The sequence below is a fragment of the Lycorma delicatula genome, chromosome 1, assembly GCF_047948215.1.
Source record: "Lycorma delicatula isolate Av1 chromosome 1, ASM4794821v1, whole genome shotgun sequence".
NCBI lineage: Eukaryota > Metazoa > Arthropoda > Insecta > Hemiptera > Fulgoridae > Lycorma > Lycorma delicatula.
This window is the reverse complement of record NC_134455.1, coordinates 345,545,167-345,572,500: the sequence shown is the minus strand read 5'-3', so window position 1 is coordinate 345,572,500 and position 27,334 is coordinate 345,545,167. Positions and strand designations below refer to the sequence as shown.

General features: G+C 31.4%; 1 protein-coding gene across 1 annotated transcript; it reads right to left on the bottom strand.

Moving 5' to 3' along the window:
- On the bottom strand, positions 1-27,334 carry LOC142317907 (putative gustatory receptor 28b). The gene is made up of 5 exons (XM_075354446.1): positions 27,298-27,334; positions 16,134-16,546; positions 5,084-5,152; positions 2,553-2,642; positions 1-60 (listed from the first exon to the last, which is right to left on the bottom strand). Exons 1-5 carry the CDS (start codon positions 27,332-27,334, stop codon positions 1-3), a joined length of 669 nt encoding a protein of 222 aa, XP_075210561.1.

Below are 27,334 nucleotides of genomic sequence, written 5' to 3'. Positions count from 1 at the left end.
TTATGTTGATAACTGGAACTGAATCAGTATTACAAGATAAGTAGTTACTGCTCCAATAACCTGTAACATACAAATAATTACTGTTTTACAAAACAGATAAAGAAGTTTCTACTGTTTTTCTTTTTAATAAAAGGAGATGACTTCTATTTTTAATAATGAAAATGTTTGTTAATAAATACTAATAAAATACATAGAAACTGCAACAGCATTGGTTAATTTTTGTGGTTTACACAGATCTATTTATTAAACACTGATTTGAGCCATTGGCTTTGTATCCTCTAGCATGAAGTATTTTTTTACTAATGTTGTTAATATTTGGTATAATTTATTTTACTTTACAAGTCTGGTCCTGCTATTGATTGCCCAGATGTCTAAATATTGTTTATTAGAATATTGTAGGCAATATTATAACCTATACACTGGCTATAGTCTACTTTATGCTATTGTTAATCTAACAGGTAGACTGATTTTAATTAGCTTTCATTTAATTATTTGAAAGCTTGATAGAAAAAGGCTTGTTACTTGATGTGACTGCTGCAAGTGTTCATGAAACTGCTACTTCTTGTTGTTATGCTGTTAAAAACCTGTGTTCAGCTAGAAAACTGTGTTAATTTATTTCAAACTTATATTAATTAAAGAATAATTTTAATTATTAAAAATAATGTTTTTACTATCGTTAGTTATTTAAAATAATTTTGAAAGACAAAGATAAATTTTTAAGAGCCTATTGAAAAGGATGGCTGTAAAACAATAATTATTATTAAATTATATATCATTAATTATTTAAATTTCTTCAGATGTAAACAAAGTCAAGATATATTACTAATAAAGTATTATTTGTGCAGATTTGGCAGCTAGACAGCAGCCAGAAATTGGAATTCGAAGTAAAAACGTTGTATCAGGTGAGCTACTTAAAACCAAACCAAGCCTGCTCTACTTTCTTCTAAATTGTCATTTGTAAACTTTCATACTTTGGTGTAATATAGTTTCATTCTTTGCAGTTGGGTTTTTTCTAAAATGTATTATTCGATTGAGATACGAGTGCTAGTGTACGTTCTAGATCCTTTCAAGAAACATATTAAATATTTATTTAAATTTCCAAACACCAGTATCCCATCAAAGAGTAACATACATGATTCAGCGTACAAGTAAAAAAATAGCGTACAACTATATCGTTTCAAACACAAAAAGAAATAGGCTATCTTTCATTAGGACTCCAGAGGCCAGAGACAATATGGAAAAAAGAATACTTACCACCCCAAAAAATTATATTTAAGTTATTACTATAAAGTGGTGTAAAATACACATTTTGACATAATTTTCTTTTGATTTAAATTTGAAACCTTATCGTATAACAATTTCAGAATAGACAAATCAAAACATGTTAATTATTGCATTTGGCTCCTCAAAACCATTAATAAACAGGTAGCCTGATGTCGTATTTCATGTCAGATGAGGCAACTTTTCATTTACCTGGGCGCGTTAATTCACACAATAAGAATCAGAGACCAAATTCCTCACAAGAGTTTACTTCAGGATGAAAAATGTGGTCAATATTTTTTGACTGGACTGTCAATTCAGAGGTATACCGTACAATTTTGAAAGAAATCTATTCTCAGTTAACAGATCATGAAAAATCATACGACTTCTTCAACAAGACAAAGCAATATGTAGCAATCAACAATTCACTAGCACGCCTCATGCAGCTTTTACAGAAGAAAGAACTATCAGAGAGGGTGGTGATCTCCACTGACTCCCAGATTTGTCCAGTTGCAATTTTTCCCTTTGGGGCCGTTTGAAGGATAGAATTTAAGAATTAAATCCCAACATTATTGATGAACTAAAGGTGAACATTCAACAAGAAATAGACGGCATTGACAATTTTTTTGCATCAGGTGAAGGTCTGTAAGATCAACCCATCACAAAAATCCATGGCTGCGCAGGGTACTCATTTGATCATCTATTGTAAAAAAAATATGGTAAATATATAAACGTTGGCTAATGTAAATACAAAATTTAGTTTATGTTTTCATTTTTTTGTTTCATTCATAAAATGTTACATGTCGCAATTCTGTTTAGTCTATTGTGGTTTGGCTTTAAGATGCTTACTTGATACTTCTGAATATACAATATAGAATATGGCATTTGCAGAAAAAACATTCTAAGATGTATATTAGTTATTACAAAACAAACAGGTGAAGATTTTTTAATGTTTTAATAATAATGACGGATATCTCATTTTTATTGAAACTCTTCAAGGTTAACAGGAAAACTGATATTTACAGTATGAAAATTCTCTGGGTGGACAAATTTTTTTAAATATTTTAAAGATGCTGAATCCAATTACCCCTGATATCAAGGCTGCTGGGATCAAACAAAGATGAGTGACTACTGTTGGTGTGTAAAAAAAAGGTTTGACTCCACGTAAAAGGAAAATATTAAGATATTACTGTGAACAAAGAAATTCTTCTGGTATTTGCCTTAAAAACTACTTTAAAAACAAAATGAATTGGTCGTTTTTGTACTATATAATTTTAACTGAATGAACTTACCGCATTAATTAATGTAAAATCCAAAACAAAAAAGCCAGCAGCTGTAAATGTAATTCTTTGATGTAATATTTGTTGAGAAAATATTTCAAGCTGTAAAATATTAAAAACATTATTTTTAGTGTTTTATTATTGAAAATCTTTCTGTCTATAAAAAGGAGATAGTCAAGATTTAATTAAAGACAGGCCAATAACACTTATCTTTGCCATAAGCATGAAATTTATGAAAATTATTATAAAGAAAATTCAAAATGAATTAGAAAAACATTAACCACTGGGGCAAGCAGGATTTTGTTTTGTTTTCTCTACGATAAATCACATTCAGCTTATTAATCAGATTATTGAAAATTCAATAGAATTTCAAATATAGGTATACTACCACTCACTGATTATCATAAAGCTTTTGATTCCATAAACCATCAACTCTTACACAGAACATTAATCTCCCAAGACGTGCTTCCTAAATACCTACACTTAATAAAGACGTATTCATCAAACAAGGCCAGAATAGTGATAGACCATATTGGTTCATATTTTAAAAAAGAAAAATGAGTAAAACAGTGACGAGCTTTGTTTAATGCAGTTTTGGAAGAAATATTTAAAAACTGAAAAGGACAGAAGAAAATTTGGAATAAGTATTATCGGTAGAAGATTAATAAATCTAAGGTTTGTAGATGATCTGATACTATTAGCTTCATCTACAGAAAATGTTAGAAGAAATGTTGAATGAACTGGAAAAACAATGTCAGCCAACCAGTTTAATAATTATTGAAACAAAGATTGTACTTCTAACAAATGTAATTAAAAAAGAATGAAGCTACTAGGAAAGAAACTACATCAGGCAAATAAAGTTATCTATCTATGACAACTGGTGAGCTTTGAGAAGAAAACAGGAAAAGAGATCCAAAAAAGGACAACAGCTGCTTGGAGAAAATATTGCTCCCTTAAATTCAACATGAAACACAACCAAATAAATGAAACAGTGCACAGAAAAATAAATGTGTGTCTCACCTATGGTTCACAAACTTGAAAGTTGCTGAAGACATTCATACAAATTATGAGAACAAAACAAGTTACGTTTCAGGAACCTTTTTGTAAGAAAAGGAAAAGAGGTAGACAGAGAAGCAGTGGGAAGATGATTCTCCAAGTCATTTTCATTAAAATTATTTACATTATAATTATAATACATTATACATTATAATTATTTACATTACCACTTTATTTATTTCAACAATTTCTTTTTGCCTGAATAATTCGGTTTCAGTTGAGATGGAGAGAAGCATTATCTACTGGAGTAGATATTGTTATCTATTCTCAGTTATGGGCCTGGTTTAAAATTTTTAATTTAACAAATGACATTTAAAATTTTTAATTTAACAAATGACATTTAAAATTTTTAATTTAACAAATGACATTTATTTAAATAGAGGAAATAATTTAACAGGTATCTCAAATGTTACTTTTTGTGTACATAAAAATTTTGTTTAATTTTGTTCATTTATGTATATCTATAATCTAAAATTTTAAATTGAAACCAAATAAAATGCTTATTTATATATTTAATTGAAAATTAAACAACACTTTTTTTCAAAAAAGAGATAGAATAACCAAACAAATAATGTTTCCATGTGGTAAATGGCCGTCACACGAAAAAGCTCATGAATGTTTGTCTATCACTAAGGACTGGTGGGAGTGAAAAAGGAATGTGATTCTGCACAGATTCTTTGTTTCAAATGATTACCTGATTTTGCATCTCATAAACTAAGATCAGCATTAAAGCAAGCAGAGATTGCAGAGTTTTTTAAAAAGAAATAATGGTTTTAATTAAACATATGGTTTGATTATTAACTGTCACTAAGTTTTATTATATTAAACTTACTTACTTACTTTTATTATTTAAACTTTTTTTATCTTTGTATTGTTTTAAGAAATAGTATTTTTATAACAGACAGTAACATAGTTCAATTTCTCTTCTATATTCTTTGTAATTTTTAAACAATATTTTTAAATGACTTTTATAAAACAGCAGGACAACAAATTTTTATTTTTTAGGTAATTTTTATAAATTTTGGTTCTTTTATTAGCAAATATCCACGCACTGAATTTTTTGTAATGTATTTCTTTATTTTGTTTTTATTACATTCATTTATACATATGTTTTGAGTATCTTTCTAATTTTACTAAAATACATTTATTTTTTATATTTTCATCTTTTTATTAAGTGTGATACCCATTACATATTAGAGTGATATATCCAGTATATATAATAAATCTTTTTTAATTTTCCAGTTACCCAGATTTTTTATTATTCAGATTCAGCCTTGCAAAGGTCAATTCAGATAATTAGCATTACATTGTATATGTATTCCACATGTGATACAGAACTGAAGTTGGCTTTATAATATAGTCTATGAAGTCATTGCAAAATTAATTGTAATGAGTATATCCCTAAATTAAATATCATTAATGACTGAATGAAACTGTACACACAAGATTGCACATAAGAATCACAAAATTAAGTTGAATGTACTCACGTCATGTTTTAATCCAGTATGTTCATCACTGTTTAAAAGCCCATGTACTAGAACGCCAGTAAAACTAGCCTGCAAAAAACAGTTAAAATATTTCATTTGTAATATATTTTTTAATAGAAATTTATGATGAATTTCTGTTGATTAATAAATTGAAATGTAACTCTATTATTGAAATCAGCAACAAATTTTTCATAATGTCCTAAATTTCAAAAAAGGTGTACATAACATTCGTATTTCTTAGCAGTATATACACTAAAAATAACTTCAAGTGCCTGCACCTAAGTACAGTTAAGGATCTAATAAGGCACCTTTGCAGTTGGCTAACAGTATATCTTGAACTATAATTAGCATTTAGCAGGGGTAATCATAACACCAAAACCAGCAGCTGTATCTGCTTTTTAAATGGAGATTGGTTCTCTAAAAAAAAGTACAATTTAGATTTTTTTTAAATGTACAATAAAAATAAAATAGAAAATTTATGTAGTATTCTGTATTGATGCTTTTTCACATTAAAAAGAAACATATCCATAATAAAAAACAAGATTTACTTTTACAGATTTAAAGATATAAAATCTCATCATTGTAACTTGTATGATTGGAGCAGAGAAATCCTTTGGCTGATAATATTGCCAAAAATATGCTTAGAATTGAACTTTCTAGGATAATACGTGGAGATCCACCTAACTTACTTGATGGCTGGGATCTAACTGACTGGGAAAAGCTTGAGGAGTAGTAAAAATATTAAGATAAAATTATTTTATTTAAAATTAAATTTGTCATATATAGATAGCTATGACTAGGGAAAACATTAATTACTACAATTATGGAAAAATTCCCTTTTTTGATGTTGTAATAGCTAATGGTGTACCAAAAATAAACTATAACAATGATGATAGTAAAGTACAAAATTTAATTCTTATTGTTGAATCAGAAATCCCCAATTTTGAATTTTATAACTTTTAATTTTCTTCATCATGTTATGAAATTTGAAAAAAAAATTTGAATTGAACTTTAAACAAAAATGAAAAAGATTACATTAATCCAAAGACAATCAAGTTTGATTGATAAAAATTGGTTCAGTATTAATTGAAATATTTGTGTTGGAAATTGGATGAGGATTAAATAAAATCTTAGTTTTAATTAATGAGAATTCACAATTATAATTATAATGATAATTTTATATTTTTTGACTGTAGATTAAAATATTGTTGAAATAGAATCAAAATAGAAGTAAAATTATTAATAATGGAATTAAATTATTATTATTAAAGGATGGAAAATGCCAAAATGAGACCACAGAATTTATATAGTCAAAACATCAAGCATCAACAGGTATTCTAGCAGAGGGATTCTATCTCCAGAAATATTAATCTAACAAAGCCCTTAGATTGGGTTAGGGAAAATGTTTCTTTGTATTCTCCCGGTAGATAACTTTAGGATCGCAAAATTATTGTAATAATAAACAAATCTGTCAACACTTGCATGCTACTGAAAGGTGACATACCACTGAGTACTTTTAGAAATGACATGATTACATATTTTATTTATTTAAACGTTATTGCTTCCTGAAAATGAGTGAAAATAAAGAAGAAATTTGATATATATTTTTTTTAATTTAAATGAAATGTCAAATGATTGATTCTAACCTTTACTTTCAACAAATGGAAAGATCATGCCAAGCGATCAAGATAAAGCGACCAAAATTGATTAATAGGAAAGGTGTAATTTTCCATCATGACAATATCAGACCCTACATATACAGTAATCCATTGAAAATTAAGAGAAATTGGACGGGAAGTTTTTAAGCATCCACTGTATAGCCTGATCTTGCACCATCAGACTAGCATTTGTTTCGGTCTCAACAAAAATCTCTTAGCAGAACAAAGTTGGTTTCAAAAGATTGCTTTGGAAATCACTTACCACAGGTTTTTTTTTTTAGAAATTGCAGTATTCTATAGTGATAGGATTATGATTTTACCTCAAAAATGGCAAAATTTGCACATACAATAATACAAACTTCTTTTAAAATATAAAATCCTTGTTTTACTTTTATATTGAAATAAGAAAAAAAAATTTCCCCAACCAACAGAATAAACACAGAAATTCTCCATTTTACAAAGCACTAAATTGATTCGTTTGATATTATTGATGAATGAGTGATAAGATTTTTTAATCTTACCAGAAGATGAATAGTTGAACCTGCTACCCATAACATAGTTCTATTCAATATAAAATATATTCAATACAGAAGATAAATTAAATTAAAAAGATAATTAAAACCATTCTTTGTAAATAAATATATATACTTGTACGTAGATAAAAATAATAAATAAAAAAATGAGTGTGATTAGAGTATATCATACCTCTCTTCTTGTAGTTGAACAAACATGAGCAGTTACACCAAGTTGAATAAATGACATTATACCAATTGATAAGACAGTCGATAAACTAATAACAAGATAGATGGTGAGTGAAGTTGGTGGATCAATCATAAATGCCGATACAAAATAACAGATACTTGTTAAGTTCATTATATTGTGAGATATACTTAATAAAACTGGTAATGAATAAAAATCATTAATATCTCTACAGAAATTACATAAATTTCTATGTACTTCTGATATTTGTTTAATAGGTTGAAAATAATTCAAGCTCATAACTGTATCATCTATGGATGCCGGTAAGTGATTTTGTATCTTTTTATTATTTATCTTATAATTAAATGAATAGCCATCTTCACGAAAATTTCCATATTTAATTAATTTCATATTAATTAGTTTAAAATATTTTCTTAATAATAACAAACTACATAAAAATTCACATAACATCGTCGCATTTCCTACTACAACAACAAAAATACCTGGTGCATTTTCACCCATGTATATATTTTGTGAAAAATTTAATAATGCATAACCTAGAATAAATGGTATAACTATTTTTTGAAAATGAATAAATTTTTTATAAGGAATTATGCAACCTAAGATTTCTATTTGTATTCCTAAATCTGATATTTTATTAAATGTATTTATCATTATTTTATGATGAAATAATAATTTATACCACGACACTACATTTGTGGCAATAACAGAGACAATTTGTAAAGTTAAAACTAATCTTTCAAATTTTGGTAATTGATCATTATTATAAAACGAATGTAAAATATCGATTGTACTATCTCCAGCTAAAGTAACTAAAAATATTAAATAAATTATACAGATTATTATGTGTTTATAAGATGATCCGGATGGAGAAAGCTGAAATGGAGCGAGTCCAACTGCTTTAGATAAAAAATAAGTTGGGCGCATCGCAGTATATAAGTCATCAGATATCGACATAATTTTTACATGTAATTTACTAGATATGGCACCAGAAGGTTGTTGATATTAACTAGACTTGAAATTATTTTTAATTCTTATTATAAATCTTCTTTTATATCTGTTGTATTATAGTACTTAAGCTAATGTACAATTTTTATTTTTATGAATAATACTTTTAATTGTCTGTTGTTACAAATTACAGTTTGTTTTTCAAAGTGACAGTTTAATTGTCACTTAAAAATTCAGTGGCATTAGAAAATAAAGGTTACACCTAATATAATAATTGAAGTAGTTCCTTTTAATTTCTGTAATTGATATTGATTTATTTTATTATAAATGTTATAGAGTATTTCATATTTACCTAAATAACAGGTGATTTAATCACACAATTAAAAAAAAAATTCTATTGATTATATTAAGTCATTTTCAATCCATAGGTTAATAATTTTATTTCATAGCTATTGTTTGAGATTTTGTCTATAACTATTAAGTAATAATCTGTGCATGTTTTATATCTGAAGGTTCCAGATTTAAATCCTTGTCATGCATGGCATTTTTTCACATGTACAAAAATTCATTATCATTCATCAACAACTGTTTTAGTGTATAAGCATGTTATTATTGTAAAACTAAATCTTCATCTGCATTCAAGGATTGGCAGTACTGTCTATTTTGGAAACCACTTTTCTTTGCTTTTCAATAAACATAAATTAAATACTGTCATTAATTCTTTGTTCATCATTCAATAACAGTTGATCAGATTTTAATAAAAGTTGCAAGGGAAGTAATAATTTCAGCCATGACTGAAATAAATCCTACTTTTTAATAAAAAAAATATTTGATCTTATAACATAATGTAGTTACAGGGAACATTCCCTTTTAACAGTTCTTTGTTTAATATACGAGACATCAATATATGTTGAAATTTCTTGTAAACAGTTCCCTGATATAGTTTTATTAGTTACAACTAACCAAACATTTCACCCTTTTTCTCCTTCAAGGGTAAAATGAAACCATATTGAAATTCTTGGCATAAAAAATTGATTAAAAAACATTCCAAAAATGTATTTTTAATAGTTTACAAAAATCCTAATGGCCAAAAAAGAGAGTAAAATAACTCTTTTTTTTAAGGTTTACCATAAACTAACTTTGTTAATTTTCAATAAACAAACAATTATAACAAAAAATGAAAGGGAATTTATGAGTCATTTTAAGAAAACTGTTTTAAATAAAGTCAGTAGAAAATAAATACAAGTTTTCAGAGATTCAAAATAAAATAGAACAATATGAGGTAAGAAAACTTTATAATTTTTAACAGAAATAGAATCTTCTTTATGATGAAAGAATAAACAAACACCTACTCTATCTTTTAAAACAAATAAAATTATCTGAGAAATTTTTTATCTCACAAGTTCTATCAGTAACAGCTGATCAATGAGTAAGTTTTCTTAATGTATGTCAACATATATTTGTTACTTTTACGATAATAATTTAAAGAATAGTTAACACAAATTCGAATATTGAGAGTTAATTAATAGAATTGGGAGTTGATGGAAATGCTATTAATTTATGAAAAAGTAAATAACAATGTATCTTTAAATAACAAATAACAATGTATCTTTGAAGATACAGAGAGACATTTAAGAGAAAGAAGTATGGTGAAACCAAAACTGGCCAGTCAACAGTGGTTTGTAAGACATTCAAATACTAAAGGAGAAATACTCAATGCTATACAATTATCTAGTACTACAGCTTCAGAAGATTGTCATTTCATTTAAATGTTTCATGACTAAGCGTGTGGTTTACATGATAGGGACAACAACTGTACCTGTTAAACAACAAACAATCTGTACAAGATGCATTATCGCCAGAACATATATGTTATAAACTAACTTCTGTCGATGACTAATTATAAAATGTGCACACAATACCAATTTTTTTTTTTTTAACATTCAATAGGTATTCATTAATGTTGGATAATGAGGAGAAACTGAATACTTTTACTGGTAATCTTAATGCCAACATGAGTATGGATTCATTTTTATTTGGTTTTATACACACCAGTTTCAGCAGGCCGCATCTGTTTGCAACCAGGTGAAATTATAATTTAAGTGGTACAATACGTACTTGTGGAGCTCTTACACACTTGCGAGCCTGACTGTCTAATGGTTCAGCAGCCGGCTTAATGTCCCTCCAGTCACCAGTGCATTTAATATTTCAAAAAGATTTGTTTTTAGAATCATTTGTATTACCCATTCCGAATCTTAGCATACTTCATTCACATTCATTTCTATTTAACTGACTGATCATGATGTACGGATTTGGAACAGTTAGGTATTAGTTACGTAGTAACAGTTTATGAAGATCAAATTATACATGATGTGATGTCTGTCAAGCTGAACTATGTATACAATCTATGAAATAATATCTGCTTGTTTTTTGGTTTAGACTATAAATTAATTACACAAGCCTGTGATGGTTATGTCTTTTAGTTTTTGATAATTGATTCTTACGTATTTGTTAGCGCTGAATCTGAAAATAACCTTGATTTTTTCCCATCACGTCAGGAATTTTCGCAACTTTTTCATAAATCGTTGAAAACTTGCAAAAATGTAATACAATAAAATAGATATAAAAATTTTTATAAAAAATTAATATAATATTCACTTTTTTGGCTTATACTATGCACTCTTATAGCTACAAATAATTGTTTGAAGAGGTGGGCGGGTGGTCATTGACACCTTAATTTCTAATGAAAATTGCCACAAAATAAGCCTAATTTTTATTTTATTGCATTTTTAAATTAATTTATTTTTGTTTATTTAATTCATTTTTATGAGGTATGTCATGCCTTTGGAAACCACACCCCTCTTCACTCACCCTTAATGATGAGGTATGTAAAATACTTAGATTACAGTTTTATTCTGTGTCGAAGTTTCTTTGGACGTACTCGTTTCTTTGGAAGTATCTTTGGTTTATACTCTGCTTCACGCTTTTCCTTCTATGTTCTCTATAGGGTTCATCTCAGTGTAACAACCAGCAGTAGTCTGCCATCATCGTAGTAGTCCATTTTTCTGGTTGTGAACGCATCTTCCCAAATCAGCTGATTTGGAAGTCAAGAGTTCCAGCGTTCAAGTCCTAGTAGTCCATTTTCCTTGATACCTCCTTTCCATTTCTTTCATGTCCTGATGAAATTTCTCACCCATCTCTTCATTAATGGCACCATGATTTTCAGGAAAATAGTCCACATGTGAATTTAGGAAATGAACCTTCAAGCTCATGGAACACTCTTCAAGCTCATGAAATAAATTTTTATTTATGCAGCATGTTCTCAACGATTGATTTGAAGTTAGGATCCTTCTTATTGCCCAGAAACTTGGTTACTACTTCTTTAAGGGCTCCCCAGACTTCTTTTTCTGCAACTTCCATTTGTTTCTCAAAATTACCATCATTGAGAAGTTTTCTATGTCAGGAACGGTAAAGGCACCCTCTTTTAGTTTGGCGGTTGATAAGACGGGAAATTTGTTACAGATGTATTTAAAACATTTATCTTCTTTTGGTAAGGGTTTAAAAACTGCTTCATCAAGCCTAACTTGGTATGGAGAGGTGGAAGGAGAATTTTATTCAAATTTATTAGAGCTTTTCAGAGTACATTTTTGGTTCCAGGTTCTAATGAAGCTCTTTTTGGCTACTCTTCCTTATGCAATGATTTTCTCTGTCTCTGCTATCCCATTCACACAAAAAACAAGGAAAGTGTATGTATTCTCTTTGCTGTTCTAGGAGTATCGATATTATTTTGAGATCGCCGAACGTAATCCACTTATGATTGTCGTATTTAATTTTATCGAGAACGAATTTCAAATTATCGTAACCCTCTTTTAAATGAACAGAATGTCCGACGGGTATTGACGGATACGTATTCCCACTGAGAAGAAAGTTAACCTTTGAGACTTCTTCTGGACGAATCTATGAACAGTCTCCAATCGTACGGAATGTTAAATGGAGTCAAAATTCCACGTACATCAGTCCAGAAGACTAACTCTCCTTCTTCCGAAAAATATGGAAAAAAATATTTTTCTGTGAACCTGAACCAGAAAAATGAGGTGCCAGCTTCTAGCAAGTTCTTCTCTTTAAGCCTCGAGTCAAGCAATTCTGAATTTTCTTTGATAAGATATAAGTCTCGAACCAAATCGTTTAGTTCAGACTCCGAATAAAGCTCTGGTGCACAGCTATCTCCGGGTTCGTACTCCTCGATGTTATCTTCATTTAAATCACTTGTGGAACCGTCTATTTCAGGTAGATTTTCTGGTGGAATTGGCAATGCTAACTCTGGACTATGAGGAATCTGGCGTAAAGCGGATTGCATTTTGGATAGTTCTTTTTTATTCTTCAAACCGTGAACACCAATCGAACAAAAGTAACAATCATTGGTGTAATTTCTTGGCTCTCGCCACACCATTGGAACTCCAAATATGAACGCTTCTTATTCACCCTTTGACCACCGTCTTGGTCGTTCAATACATTTGTAGCAAAATAGTGGGGTGCCCAAGTTTTTGTCTTTATCTCCTATTTTCACTTCAAAAAACGTGAGGTACACTTGTCGTACGAAACTTGTTTTTAAATTAAAAAAATGTATTTTTTCTTTCCACCATTAACTCAACAAAAAGGATCTACAGAATTTTTTTCAGCCTCTTGAAGTCATTTGAAAACGGAAAGTTTGCTTTATGGTTTGAAAATATATTTTCCACCGACAAAAACGTATTTGATCACGGAGGACGGGGAAAAAACTCAATTTACGCTTGCTGAAGGATGAAACAGCACTGACAGTAGTTGCACGGTGCACGAGTCGCGTGCTGCCAATAAAAATGTTACATCCTGTTAAATCTTATCATACCTGTCGGCCAAGCTCTCCCACTGTTACGTCATCTTCAGACCACTTAACTGTTTAACTATAAGAATGCATAGTATAAGCCTAAAAAGTGAATACAATATATTAATTTTTTAAAAAATCGTATTGTGTTTATTTTATATTAAAACATTTTTGTAAATTTTCAACTTTTTACAAATTTTGAAATTTGCGAAAATATTGACATGATGGAAAAAATGAAGGTTATATTTGGATTCAGCGCTAAAAAATACATAGGAATCAATTATCAAAAGTTAAAAAACATTCCACAATCCAAATTTTGCAGGTTTGTGTTATTAGTTAATAATTTAAACTATTTCTATTCAACAAACAACTACATCAAACTCGCTAAGTGATGTGTGTAAACCAACCAAAATAATTTTCATTAAAATAAAAATGATTTTTCATTAAAAGATCGGATTTTTTCTCAAACGATTGCAGTGGGTGAAAATAATCTACAACTCCTTCTTTGATTAGAAATTAAATCAACTCAATGCAGATGCTTTTTGTTATATTAACAAAAAGCTACACACGTGTTAAACTGTATGTATGTTATATCGCCTCCTATACGTAATTACTGAATTTATTATTTAAATAATCAAAACATTACTGTAGATTAGTAGAGGTCAGCGAGCGAAACGAGCGAAGATTTGGTTAGATTATTATAACCTACCCACCGGGTTGGTCTAGTGGTGAACTCATCGTAAATCAGCTGATTTCGAAGTCGATAGTTCTAAGGTTCAAATCCTAGTAATTACTTTTATTAGGATTTGAATACTAGATCGTGGATACCGGTGTTCTTTGGTGGCTGGGTTTCAATTAACCACACATCTCAGGCATTTCATTCACATTCATACATATCATCCTCAGTCATCTGAAATTTTCGCAACACGAGCAGAAATTTACGGACAGTTGATGAAAATTTATATAGAGATCAGTGTTCAAAATACAAAATCAGAACACCACTACTGCATCGCTTTAAAACGTGGTTTTATCCCTACTCTTATACTTACGTCTGCGCATGCGCCGTTTCATTTTATTTAGTTCCAGCCAATCATTTGGTGGCATTAGTTTTTACCTAGGAGACGATAGTCGAATCAGCTAATATATTAAAAGCCTAAAATTACTACTTACATCACTAATACTTTTCCAACACAAATCGCTACACGCCGACTTGATAGCATTCATACCGAAAGAACCGATGTTATACAGGAAACTCGATACAGCTAAACATTTAACAAAATAAATAACTAATAACGAGTTAAGTGACCGAAATAATAATAAAAATAAACTAAATTAAACGTATAGAATGAAAAAATAAATTGTTAATGTGTAAAGGTGATCCTGATGTAACTGGAGAACAAGATTTTGATTAAATTCACGCCGAAAGTAGGAAACTATGACACTAAAATTTGATCCCAAATTAAAGAATGGGGAAAAGCTCATTACTGTGGAAAAGTCAGAGATCACTGCAGTGGCGGCTCGTAGCTAAAATTAATGGGAGTGTTGCTCCAGAAAATGTTTTTCTGGTCTTTTTCAAGGCCATGGTTAATGTTTTCTATAAAATAAAAGAATCGAAAAAATAATCAAATAGAATAGCTGGAAGCAGGATAATAATCAAATTCTACACTTTATCACATTCAAGAATACGGTTTAACAGAATAAATAATAAAATGTCAATAGATATTTTTTAGTATTATTAGGTAACATAATAAAATGTTCGCTTAAAACACTATATCCAATGGTGCTTAATTTAAATTTCTATGTACACAGAAACAAATACGTAATTAGTGTTTACTAATTTCTTCTCTTTCGCCCTTCCAACGTGTTTTTGGACAGATTTGGCAATCAAAGAGCCCTTGCTTTCCGCCATCTTCTGATCGCTACTGAAAAAAAAACCTATACCGGTCTCATATTCCTTCAACCGACTAAACTAGAAATGGGAAACGTGCAAGGAACGTTCCATATACACGCGGAGTAAAAAAAAAAACTACCTTCCACCAGCACGCCAGGGTCGGCATTGCGGGGGCAACAGTCTCTCGGTCCCTCGTAGACTCGAATGCAGCTTTCCTATGTGCGATTGCGTACAATAGCCAAACACCACACCGCTGGAAATTTGAAGTGCAGAGTTCCGTACAAAGATTTTTGTATCTTCATAAACTGTACAAGTATAAAGAAAGAATTAAAGAAAAAAGGACTCATTATATTAAATGTTATCGATAATATCACGTGGAAATAGGCGGTTCTGCACTTCCACAGTGCCTATACGCGAGCCGCCACTGCTTGGGATGCTCCCTGGTAGAGAAGGGTAAAATTAAAACCGCTGAGTAGTATTATGCATTTTTGCTGGAACATCTAAACGAGAAAATTATTAAAAAATGACTATATTTGATCAAAAAGAAAGTTTTTTTTTCTACGAGACAACGAATCGGCTCACTCTTCGATGAATGCGACAACAAAATCGTTGAGTTACAGTTACACCAAGAAATTCTTACGCATCCCCTCTACTCAGCAGACTTAGCGCTTTTGGACTACCAGTTTCTAAAATATGAAAAAGTGGCTTCCTGGAAAAGAAGTTACACGGAATGATGAAGCGATTGCTTAATCGACTACATATTATGAAGACTTATGATAAATCGTACTATAAGGGTGAGATTAAAAAAACTAGAGCGTCATCGGACTAAGTGTACAGATTTGAAAGAAAATTAGGTTGAGAAACAAAAGAAGATTTTTTTAAAAATATTCCGTCTTCTTTATTTCCGCACGAATTTATTAAACACTCAATTAATATTATTAATGATTACTTATAAAAATAAATAATACTTACTTCTTCAGCGGTCGATACGCAGACGAATGTTATTAGAACAAGTTGTAAGAAATTAGTTAAACATAGAAGTGCTTTATTCAAATGCGGTATCCAGTAATAAAGACGATCTAAAGTAAGTTCTTCTAATTTTGATGACGATAATAAATAGAACAGTACAAATGTAATGGATATAATTTTACTAATTGTACAAAAAATAATCTGTACTGAAAAGTAACTATTAACTTGCTTACTTAGTTCAACCAAAAATCTGTGTATTTCTCTTGCAATTTTTATGTTATTTGGATTTATGTAATTGTTATTTGTTTTTAAATCAGTATTATTAGATTTCACTTTTATAATTTGGTGAGAATAATTTGTCAATCTCCATTTTGTGTACAAACCAAAATAATTAGAATCATGTGCCGATTTAAAATCTAAATTATAATCAGAAATCATATTATTCGTATATTTACTTAAATATTTATTTAGATTAATAAAACAAAAATTTACGTAAAGAATTAAATTTATAAACTGATAAAGAAACGCTAAAGTTATAGGCAACGTAAATAAATATCCCCAGTTATGACCGTTTTCAAAATATTCCAAAATGTAATTTATTAACACGATTGAAATTAGACATATAAATTGTATAATTTTTATTAAATCTTCCCGATTGTGAGTCGTATTTATATCTAGCGATACAAATAATGTTTCAATTTTATGAAATGCTGATATTATTATTAATAATTCTTTATAATAAAAAAGCGATGAAATCCAAGCGATAAGTACATTTGCGCTTAAAAATGATACTTCAAGCAAACTTACTGATTCTGAAAATCCTACTTTCCGATCGGCCAACGAGAGTAAAAATGTTTGGATGCATTGATAACCGCAAGGAATAGATAAAATGCATGTATAAAAAAATTGTAGTATTACCGAAATGATATTTGTATTGGCTTCAAACCACTGATTAGCCGTTCTAAAGGGTGCCAAACCAAATATACTGGTAATTCTTACTACCGACAGAACGTTTTCAGATAACACCATATTTAAATATTATAAAAATATTTTTATTTTAGTAAGAAAAATTTCATTTTAAAGTTAATAACGTTTGAAAGTTTTGAATTTGTATTTTATCTCGATAAGATTTATTTCCCGTCGGTTACAAAGTTAAATGTAAACCGGTTAAAATATTTTGTATATTAATACTTCTAGTATTTTTCAAAACTACCTTTTCTCTCAACTAATGAGAAAATAATAGTTTAAAATTCCGTTTAAGCTTGTTTAATTAATTCATAACTAATTCGACGACAGACATATTGATCAAACTAATTACGAACGAAATTAATATTGCAAGGCGCTTTTATATTACATAGTAACAAACAATGAATTTTCTCCCTATTATCATCAGTAAATTAATTTATTTCAATTTATTAAGTTAAAGACAAATAAAGATTAAAAGAAAAAAATTAATTGATTATCCAAGTTTTGTCATTAAGAGAATAAGTCAATAAGGGAAAAGATACAACAAATTTAAAATAACTTTTAATGTAAAAACAAATATCAGCATAGTTTGGCACTCAGAGAGATTCGAAGGTAGTTTTAACTTTTAGATTTTTCTGACCTGCAGGTAAATCAATTTTTAAGTACTTAAAAATTAAGTACTCTTAATTGTCAAGAAATACAGAATGTTCAACGTAAAAGAGACCCCCATCAATTAGTTTAGTCTACAAATAACTTATTGCCAAACATTTACATAATTACAGAAGGTAATCATGTATATGTACTTAAGTATATTATATAGTTATACATATGTCCATAAGGGTATTATGTATAATATGTACTTACCCAAGTTTGGAAATGATGTCCATCCACTTCCGTGCACTCATCACCAGTTTGACCATGTTACTGGATACTCTTGTTAGCTTTACCACTCCCAGTTGCTAACCGGGCATGGGGTGTTTGAGGGGTATCTGTGCTGGTTTGGTAAACACGCTACCTCTGCTTGTAGATATTGCGAGTCACAAGATACACCGAAGCACACCATATACTACTGTTGTAGGTGGGACGGTGTTCGACAGGAGCTGAGTTTGACCTGGCTTACTCCAGAGAGGATTATGGGTTATATCCTTTCCAGTAGGTAGGCCTGGGGAAATGTGGAGAAGCTAGGTACTAGAACACTGGAGACAAAATCCCGTGACGGTTGGGACCTCGATCGTGTGTAACCATGCGTTTGATTAGTTAGAGAGGGCAGCCTCGATCTGGAGAGGACGGTTCGCCGAGGTGGGCCGTTCTTGATGAGGGATTGGGGACCCCTTGTGGTAGTTTTTTGTATAGTGACAACTGGATAGCCTCATATAGGAAGACTGTTAAAAAACTGCACAGGAAATGGGGTACTCTAATGGTTTGCTAATATAATATAAAATAAAGATCCGACCGGCCATACTGCCGACAGGTGGCAAGGGCTGTTATAATAGAAAGGACACTCCCTACGCTATTCTATGTTTAATTGCTGGTCCGGCGTAGGGGAAAAAGGGAACGAAGATATTATTACTTTCATAAAGTTCGTTCAGAAAAATGGGATTCATGACGTTCCTTTGTGAAAGAGCAGGAAAGCAAAGACCCGTGGGGAGTAATGTATAGGTGGGGTGTTTTCAAGTTTTCAATCGCTTATTACTTGGGGATACTTTCCGGTGTGTTGGAAGAAGGGGATTATAAAATTATTGCACAAGGGTGATGGACAAGGATCCCACTGTATGCTCGACTTACAGGCCCTGACGTAACTGTCGGTTTTTGGTAAGGTGTTCGAAAAGATTCTGTCTTTGTATGGGAAATCAATACGGGTTTCGACCCGGAAAAAATACGGAGGATGCAGTGCTTAAAGTAACGAGTACTGCGTCTTCCGGAATATGTCTTCGGTGTTTTCCTGGAGATTTCTAGAGCCTTCAACAATCTATGGTGGCGGCCCTCTGCCATTAATCAACTTCAGAAACCAGAGTATACTGTAAGTGAATTGATGTATTGCATAGTTACTTCAGTCACCGAGATGTGCTACTTCGTGAGGGTGTCCATGAGGTGTAAGGCCCAGTCCAAGGGTTGTCCTTACGGTAGAATGTTGGATCCCTTGTTGTGGTTGGTGGAATTTTATTATCCTGTGGATAATAAAAATGAGATTGCCCAGCCGGTGTTGCATCGTGGCTTATGCTGACGATGGGGTCCTGCTGATCGAAGGATGTTCGCGGAGGAAGGTTGAGGTCCGAGCCACACAAGCATGCAGGATACTTGAGCTGTGGGGCATCAACACAAGATGACGTTCAGCCCGAAGACCACGATTATGCTCCTCAAAAGCCGTTTGGCGGTGAGGTGTCAAGCCTGTGTTTTGATGTCAGGCCAATGTATTAAGTATGTTCAGGTTCAGAAGTATCTCGGGGTGCTTCTTGATGAGAAACTGTAATTTAAAAAGAATCTTCAATACGTCGCGGAGAAAGCCTGCAGTACCTTCTTTGGTATTCGATTTGCGGTCAATCCCGATTGGGGTTTTAATTTTAAGACCATGAGTATCCTGTATATGGGCGTCTGCGAGCCAATTACGTTATATGCGGCGCCAGTTTGGGCGGATAGGTTAAAATTCAAAAGCTATCGGGATATATTAATGAGGGCTTATACTTGTAACGCCTTATACTTTTAATAGTAACGGGAGGTACCGCACTACTTTACTGGAGGCGATTTTGGTGATTGCAGGCATGAAACTGATAGACCTGATTGCGTCTAAGAAGCAACTGCGTTACGTTGCTAAGAGGTAAGAAGAGTTGACTTCAGTTGAAGTTAGGGAAATTAAACAACTTAGCAATGCCTTATGGCAGGCTAGATGGGACGAGCCGAAGAGTGGACATTATACGCACAATCTCTTTCCAGATGGTGTTGATTTGCGAGGCGCCTCTTGGGTAAACCCGAACAGGTGTGACGCAATTTCTTTCTGGGCATGATACCTTCAGGGACAGACTGGAGCGATTCGGCCTGGTATGTGTCCGCAATCTGGGGAGCGCCTTCCACGTGGTACATGAATGCAATAAATATAAATTAATGCGCACGGAAACTATTTCTCGGGTCGACGTTGGATCTTCGTGTGAATTGGAGAAACCAGGCTGAATGGAAGATCGAGGAAAACTTTCTTGTTTATTTGGCATAGGAGAGAATTGCTGAGAGGATCTACGATTTACCTGGGTTTGCCCTGTTTTGTTTTATTATAGTTTATTGTTGCGTATTGAACTTACTCTCAAGTAGTAGGTCAGTTCCTTCGGATATTGTCAAATCAGTCTTGATGAGATGTTTTGTTTTTATGAGTTACTTAGGTAGTAGTACACGGATGGTAATGTCACATGTGGTATTCGCATCGGTGGCATCCTGACTGGAACAAATTCAAGGCTGAAAGATGACTTTTGCAGAGGCTTTGAAGATAATTTCCGGTAAAGCTCAACAGGGCTAGGAACGGAGTGACCATCCACTCCATTCCTACCTTTGAAAAAGTTTCGTATCTTCGTATAAATGTGAGGCTGCCTTCGTGTGGGTTGTTGGTGCAGAACTAATACAGGTTTCGTCCCGGAAAAGGTACTGAGGACACCATAGTCCCGTGTGATGATGAGTATGGTATCGACCAGTGCGGCGGAATATTCCTGGTGATTTTAATAACCTATGGTGGCCTTCTGCTATTTACCAAATGCAGAAAAGAGGATGTACTGATAGCAAACTGCAAAGCTATTTCAGTCACCTAGATGTTTTGCTCTGCAAGGGCAACCATGAGGGTGAAAAAACGCTCTCAAAGATTGTCTCCAAGGCAGTGTGTTGGGTCTCCTCTGTTATGGGTTGAGTTTGTGGCTGAGGTTACAGTGGTCGTTATGCTAAAGACGGGCTCCTGCTGGTCGAAGGACGTTAGAGCTCAGAGCTACTCGTACGTGCAGGATACTAGAGCTGTGGGGTCATCAACGCAAGATGACATTCAGCCCAGAGAAGACCGTGGTGGTGCTCCTTAAGGGCAGTTTGGCTGTAAGCCCGAGTCTCAATGGCAGGCAAACTTATAACTTTATAAGTTCAGGCTCAGAAGTACCTAGGAGTGTATCTCAATGAGAAGTTACAATTTAAGAAGCAACTTCAATAAGTCGCGGAAAGACCTGTAGTGTTTCTTTGGTACTCGACGTGTGGTCAATCCTGATTGGAGTCTTAATTTTAGGACTCCTGTACAAAGGCGTGTGCGAGGCTATAATGCTATATGCAGCACCTGTTTGGGCGGATAGGCTGAAATGTTAAAGTTATCGGAACATTCTACTGAAGGCTCAACGACTTATGTTGCTGACGGTAACGGGTGGTTACCGAACGATTTCACGAGAGGCGATCTTGTTGATTGCAGGTATGAAACCAATCGATATTCTTGCGACAGAGAGGCAGGAAAGATATGTTGCTAGGAAGTTGGGTGAGTTGACTTCTGAAAAGATTCGAGATCGAGCAACATGGATATGAATTATGGTAAGCAAGCTGGGATGAGACAGAAGACGCAAATGATACGCATGATCTCTTCCCTGATATTATATGTTCGAGGGGTGCCTCCAGGATTTTCCCTAACCCGCGATTCGGGTTTGTGCCCGCAATGTGGGGTACTAGATGATGCCTTTTACGTGCTTTATGAGTGTTCAAAGTACGATGAGAAGCGCACTGTGGTGATCTGTCGTCTCGACTTTGGGTATTCAGAATTGGAGAAACCAGGCCAAACGGTTAATAGTGGAGGAATTTATGATTTTCCTTACTAAAGAAAAAATTTCAGAAGGGATGTAGGGTCTCCACTGGGGTTCCTTTGTTTTCATTTTGTTGTTGAGTTGTGGATTGAAGTAACTTTTACCTGCTCGGGTAGGTAGATTTCTGTTCCTTCAGAAGTTAAAGGATATGTATAAAGTCATAATGTAACTTTTGATATCAAAGCTGTTCAAAGGCTATGTAAAGATAAGTAGGTCAATATAAATGAAAAAACTGGAACACATATTGTGATAAAGTTAAGGAAACAGAAGCTGGATGTATATCTAACAAGAAAACACTGTCAATACTATGGAATCGTTTGTTGTTTCTTTAAAAGATTAGTACACTGTACTAATCTGATCTGATCTAATTTCTGAGGTTATTGTTATTATTCTAATAACAATAACCTCAGAAATTCTAATATTTCTTGCGATGTGGATGGTATTCATTCTTTTGAATTAAGATTTTAATTTCCAATTACATTATTTAGAGTATTTAATCATTATCTTGCAATAACTTTTGGATATATGTTTGAAAATAAAATGGAACACCAGCACTTAATTTCAAATGCCATGTTATACAATTTTATGCGTAAGGCCTACTATTGTACAGTTCCCAGCTTCACATAAGCACTTGTGTAATTCTTATCACATTTACAATTTTCAAAAATGTATAACTTTCTTCTCTTTTTCCAAAAATGGTTAGATATTAATTACAAATTTTTCAGTGAGCCAATTAAATATTTACATAACATATATATACATAATTGAAAATAAAATTTTTAAATGTAATAATATTCAAAATATTAGCTATACAATGAGATGATTAAAATTTCAAAAATAAGTGTTCTGTGATCCAAAACTAACACCACACTACATCTTATGAAGGCCCGCTTAACTTAGATAATGAAGCAAATGTTATGCTAAAAGGATAGTACTATGCTTCAAATTGCAGCTATCACTTCCATGGCACCAAGCATCAAGATTCATTATGCCACCTGTACCTCATGCACTGAAGAGAAGAAATGCAGATTGACAGTAATACAAAATTAATTTTGGCTAAATATAAAAGATGCCATAAAAAAAACAAAATGAACAATTGGCTTCATTAATGAAAGAAGAATAAGTCAAGAGTTATCAAAGAAATGACTGAAAAAATGAAAGACAAAAATAAATTCAAGAATAGGAAATGTATAGAAAGTAAGACACTCTAGAAAACAGAACAATACATTAAGTAAACACATAAAGTAAAGGAGAAATTGCTTGTAAATGGATGCTTTAGATTTATTAAGAAAAATGTGAACTAATGTACATAGAATTAAAAATAGTAATATGATAGAAGTACACACACTAAAGAAATTATCAGTAAAATTGTGTCAGTATTATTGAAGGAACTATGTAGGAGCAGCAATCCTAAAATCCTCAGTTATACAAGAAAAAATATGAAGAATATCTAAAGTTGTAAGACTAGATAAGCTGCAAATATCAATTACTAGACTTATTACGAAAAGAATACAATGAATCTGTGTAATACAGTTTACAATAGTGGATGTGCCCAAAAGATTTAAAAAATTATTCAAAAAAAAAAAACACAAGCATGATATAGTAAAGCATCAGGCTTACAAGAAAATTAATTTCACATTCTGTAATAATTCTTCTGTGAAATCTGCACCAAAGACTGAATAGAATTAATGGAGCAAATGGTTAAAGGACAAGATGGCTTCAGGAAAGGAAGAGAATGCAAACTGGCTAATAAAAACTGTTGGCACCCAAAGTATAAAAAAAGAGGAATAAGTTTGTTTTATTTATTAACTGGAAAAAACATTTGACCATTTGATACGTTGTTTGACTGCTTAATGTTAATGTAAACATTAAAAGGTGAAATTAGATTAATTAAGGAATTGTACCTATCAAAAACAGTTATGAGAATAAAATATACTACAAACAGAATGGTTTCACCTATAAGAGAAGCGTTTTTTAGAAAATGAAGGAACAGTTTAGGAAGAAGTAAAATGAATTATATAAGGTTCCCAGATGATACAGTATACTTTTAGAAGATGAAGTACACGATAGTTAACAGATGATTTCAAAATAAGTAAACACTGTGACAATATATGAAGTGAAAAATAATTGTTAGGAAAGCTATAGTAATGGGAATAGCTAATGAATGTCTACATATATTTAGATACTCCTTAAAGAATGAAGAAAGAATTTAACAAATAAAGTAGTATAGGTATTACTCACTAAAATTTAGAAAGCTAGGTTGACAAGCAGGTCGGAATGGATTGCTGGATAAGAATTGGCTTCTTACTATCTATGAATCCTGTCACTGAACAGTATCTTCTTCACCATACCAATATTACAACTACCATTATCAATACTACTTCAGACACCATAAGTAGAATTATTGCAAATAATCTATATTTTTGGATTTTCGAATCTGATAAGTAATATTATATTAACATCAATCTCCATGGCAGAATGACCTCAGTCTTTCATCTGGAGGATTTGGGTTCGAATCCCAAACAGGCATGGCATTTTTCATATGCTAAAAAATTTCCATTGAATAAGCTTTAAGCTTACGTGTGAATTAATCACCCCACAAAAAAAAATTGAAGTTGAAATGAAAACAAGAATAGCATTAAAAAAAATTAAGTAATGCCACTAAGAGAAAAGGAAAAAATAAGATCTGGAGGCATAGGAATAAAGGAAACCAGAGAAGATAAATATGGACAGACCAGAGTGAAGAATGAGTAAGGTATGGGGAGAGTGAATGAAAAGAGAAGCTTAATTGGAACAGGAATGCTCATTGGTTGATGTACTATGAGAGAAGGATTACATAAATAAATTTTTTTTTATTTTAATTAGCACAAAACAATAAGTTACATTAAAATATATATCACATTATTAAAAGAAAAAAAAATGTGATTAATTATTTGAAATTATACTCATGAATTTATATTAAGGTAAATACTGATTTTTCTAGTCAATTCTTTTAAGAATCATATTCCTCTGTACTAGTATATAAATTTAAAGAACTTGATCAACCCAAGTATAGAACAATAAATAAAGTAGGATGATAATTACATTATTTTATCATATATACAAAAACAATTCCATGAATTTCTCACATCCTCAGTTTTAATCCATTTTTTTTTTAATTTTTCATCTCAAATTACATGTTACACATAAAAATACATTATCAAGAATAATAACATTTTTTTTCTCTTTCTTATAAAGTATAATAAAAACTTTGTTACATTTTTTAAAAATATAAGTTATAAAAATCAATAATTTAAAGTTAACAATTGAAATAAAAATTTTTTACATCTAAAATCAAAAATATAGAAACATGACGTCAATTGATAAAAATTAATTAAATAATAAATAAATAGGTTAAAATAGAATAAATATATTTTTGCTCTGGCTAGCCAATGTTACATTACTGTACAGATTTGAAATAGATTGAATTATACGAGGCTTGACTGATAAATTTTGCAGACTAGTATGCTGCACGGAGACAAATGGCACTATCAAGTTGGGCGTGGCAGCACATGATAGCTAAAATCCCTCTCCACAAACCTGCGATAATTCGTTGAAATCTGTTTACCGGTTTGTTTTCAGAAGCAGTTAAAATGGAGTTTAGTAAGGTCAATCTGTCAATACGGTTAAAACAGCGTGCAGTTATTGAATTTTTAACAGCAGAAAATGTGAATCCTACAAATATTTTTCATCGTTTAATAGCGGTTTATGATAGTAAAACTGTTGACAGGAGTAATGTGAATAGGTGACATTGAAATTTCGCGAATGTGAAGCTGGTAAAGCGACAATTGAGGACGCACCTCGCAGTGGATGACCAGTTTCTGTGACTGACAAGAAACATCAAAAGGTGGACAATTTGCTTCAAAGTGACCAGCAAATCACCCAGCAATGCATCGCTATTGCTGGGTGATTTATAGAGATTGGAATTAGCTGGGTAATAGCTTATCGCTATTCAGTTAGGCATATATAAAGAATGGGTTGGCCATATTATCGAGCGACTGGGTTACCATAAAATCTGTGCACGATGAGTATACCACACAAACTCTCTCATGGCTCTCCGCAAGCTAAAGTTTGAGCCTATTCCGCATCTGACATACTCGCCAGATTTGGCTCCATGCAACTTCCACTTCTTCCCTTATCAAAAGAGGGATCTCAAAGGAAATCATTACACCACTACCGATGAGGTGAAGGAAGCTGTGACCACTTGGATCCGAGAAAGACTGCCAGAATTTTTCAGTGACAGAATGCAAAAACTTGTCACACGTCCAGAAAAGTTTATCACTGTAAACAGGGATTATACTGAAAAATATTTACTGCATTTTGTAGCTAAGCTATTGTACATTATTTATTTTTTATTTCATTCCCATGCTACGCATATATATGTGCAAAATTATCAGCCGGGCCTTGTAATTAACAATGTGAAAAAGTGCTGCCATCTAGCAGCTTTAACAATCGTGTTATCCTCATAATTTGTAGATTGATCAAATTAAATCTACTTTTATATTTATATATATATAATATCTCTAAAATATCTAAACTATATTATTTGCATTCATATTATATTCTTTGATTACTAATATTTTCAAGTTTGTTTGAATATCAGATATTGAATGTTTATAATTAATAAGATGGTCAGAAACATTAGAGAAACCCAGTTTTCAATTTTTATAATACCTAAACTGTTCAGAAAATCTATTTTTGAAACATCTAGTAGTTTTTCCTATATAAATTTGGTCACAGTCATTACATTTTATTTTATAAATGCTACACAAATTGTATAAACCTTGTGAATCAGTATATTTATTGTTTTTAAATGTTTTATTATATGGTTATTTGTCTGTTATACAAGCTTAAATTTATTTTTATCATAAACCATTATATTTTCAACAATATTATCAGTATATACATATTTTAAATACACATTGTCAATTTTTTGTTTGTCTTTTATTGGTATTAAACATGCATTATTGTTAATTTTTTTTTGCTTTTTGTAAATAATATTAACTAAAGATTCACTATAACCATTATATATAGCAATTTGTTTTATATCTATTTATTTGTTTAATACACTCTGTGTATTGCTCTTATAACCATGTTTGTATGTATTAATTTTGTGTGACCATGGACGATTTGAATACTGTATTGTGATTTTATTGGTTGTGGGTTTCCTATATACTTAAGTTATGAAATTATTATTTTTATTATTAATTTTGATACTAACATCTAAGTAATTTATTGCCCTATTTTTATCAATTTCAAAAGTAAATTTCAACCCATTATAGTATAAGTTTAATTTGTTCAATATTATTAGATGCTCATTATATATAACAGTATTATAGACCACAAAAATATCAACATACCAGGTCCATAATAAGATATGAGTATGAGTAACGCCAT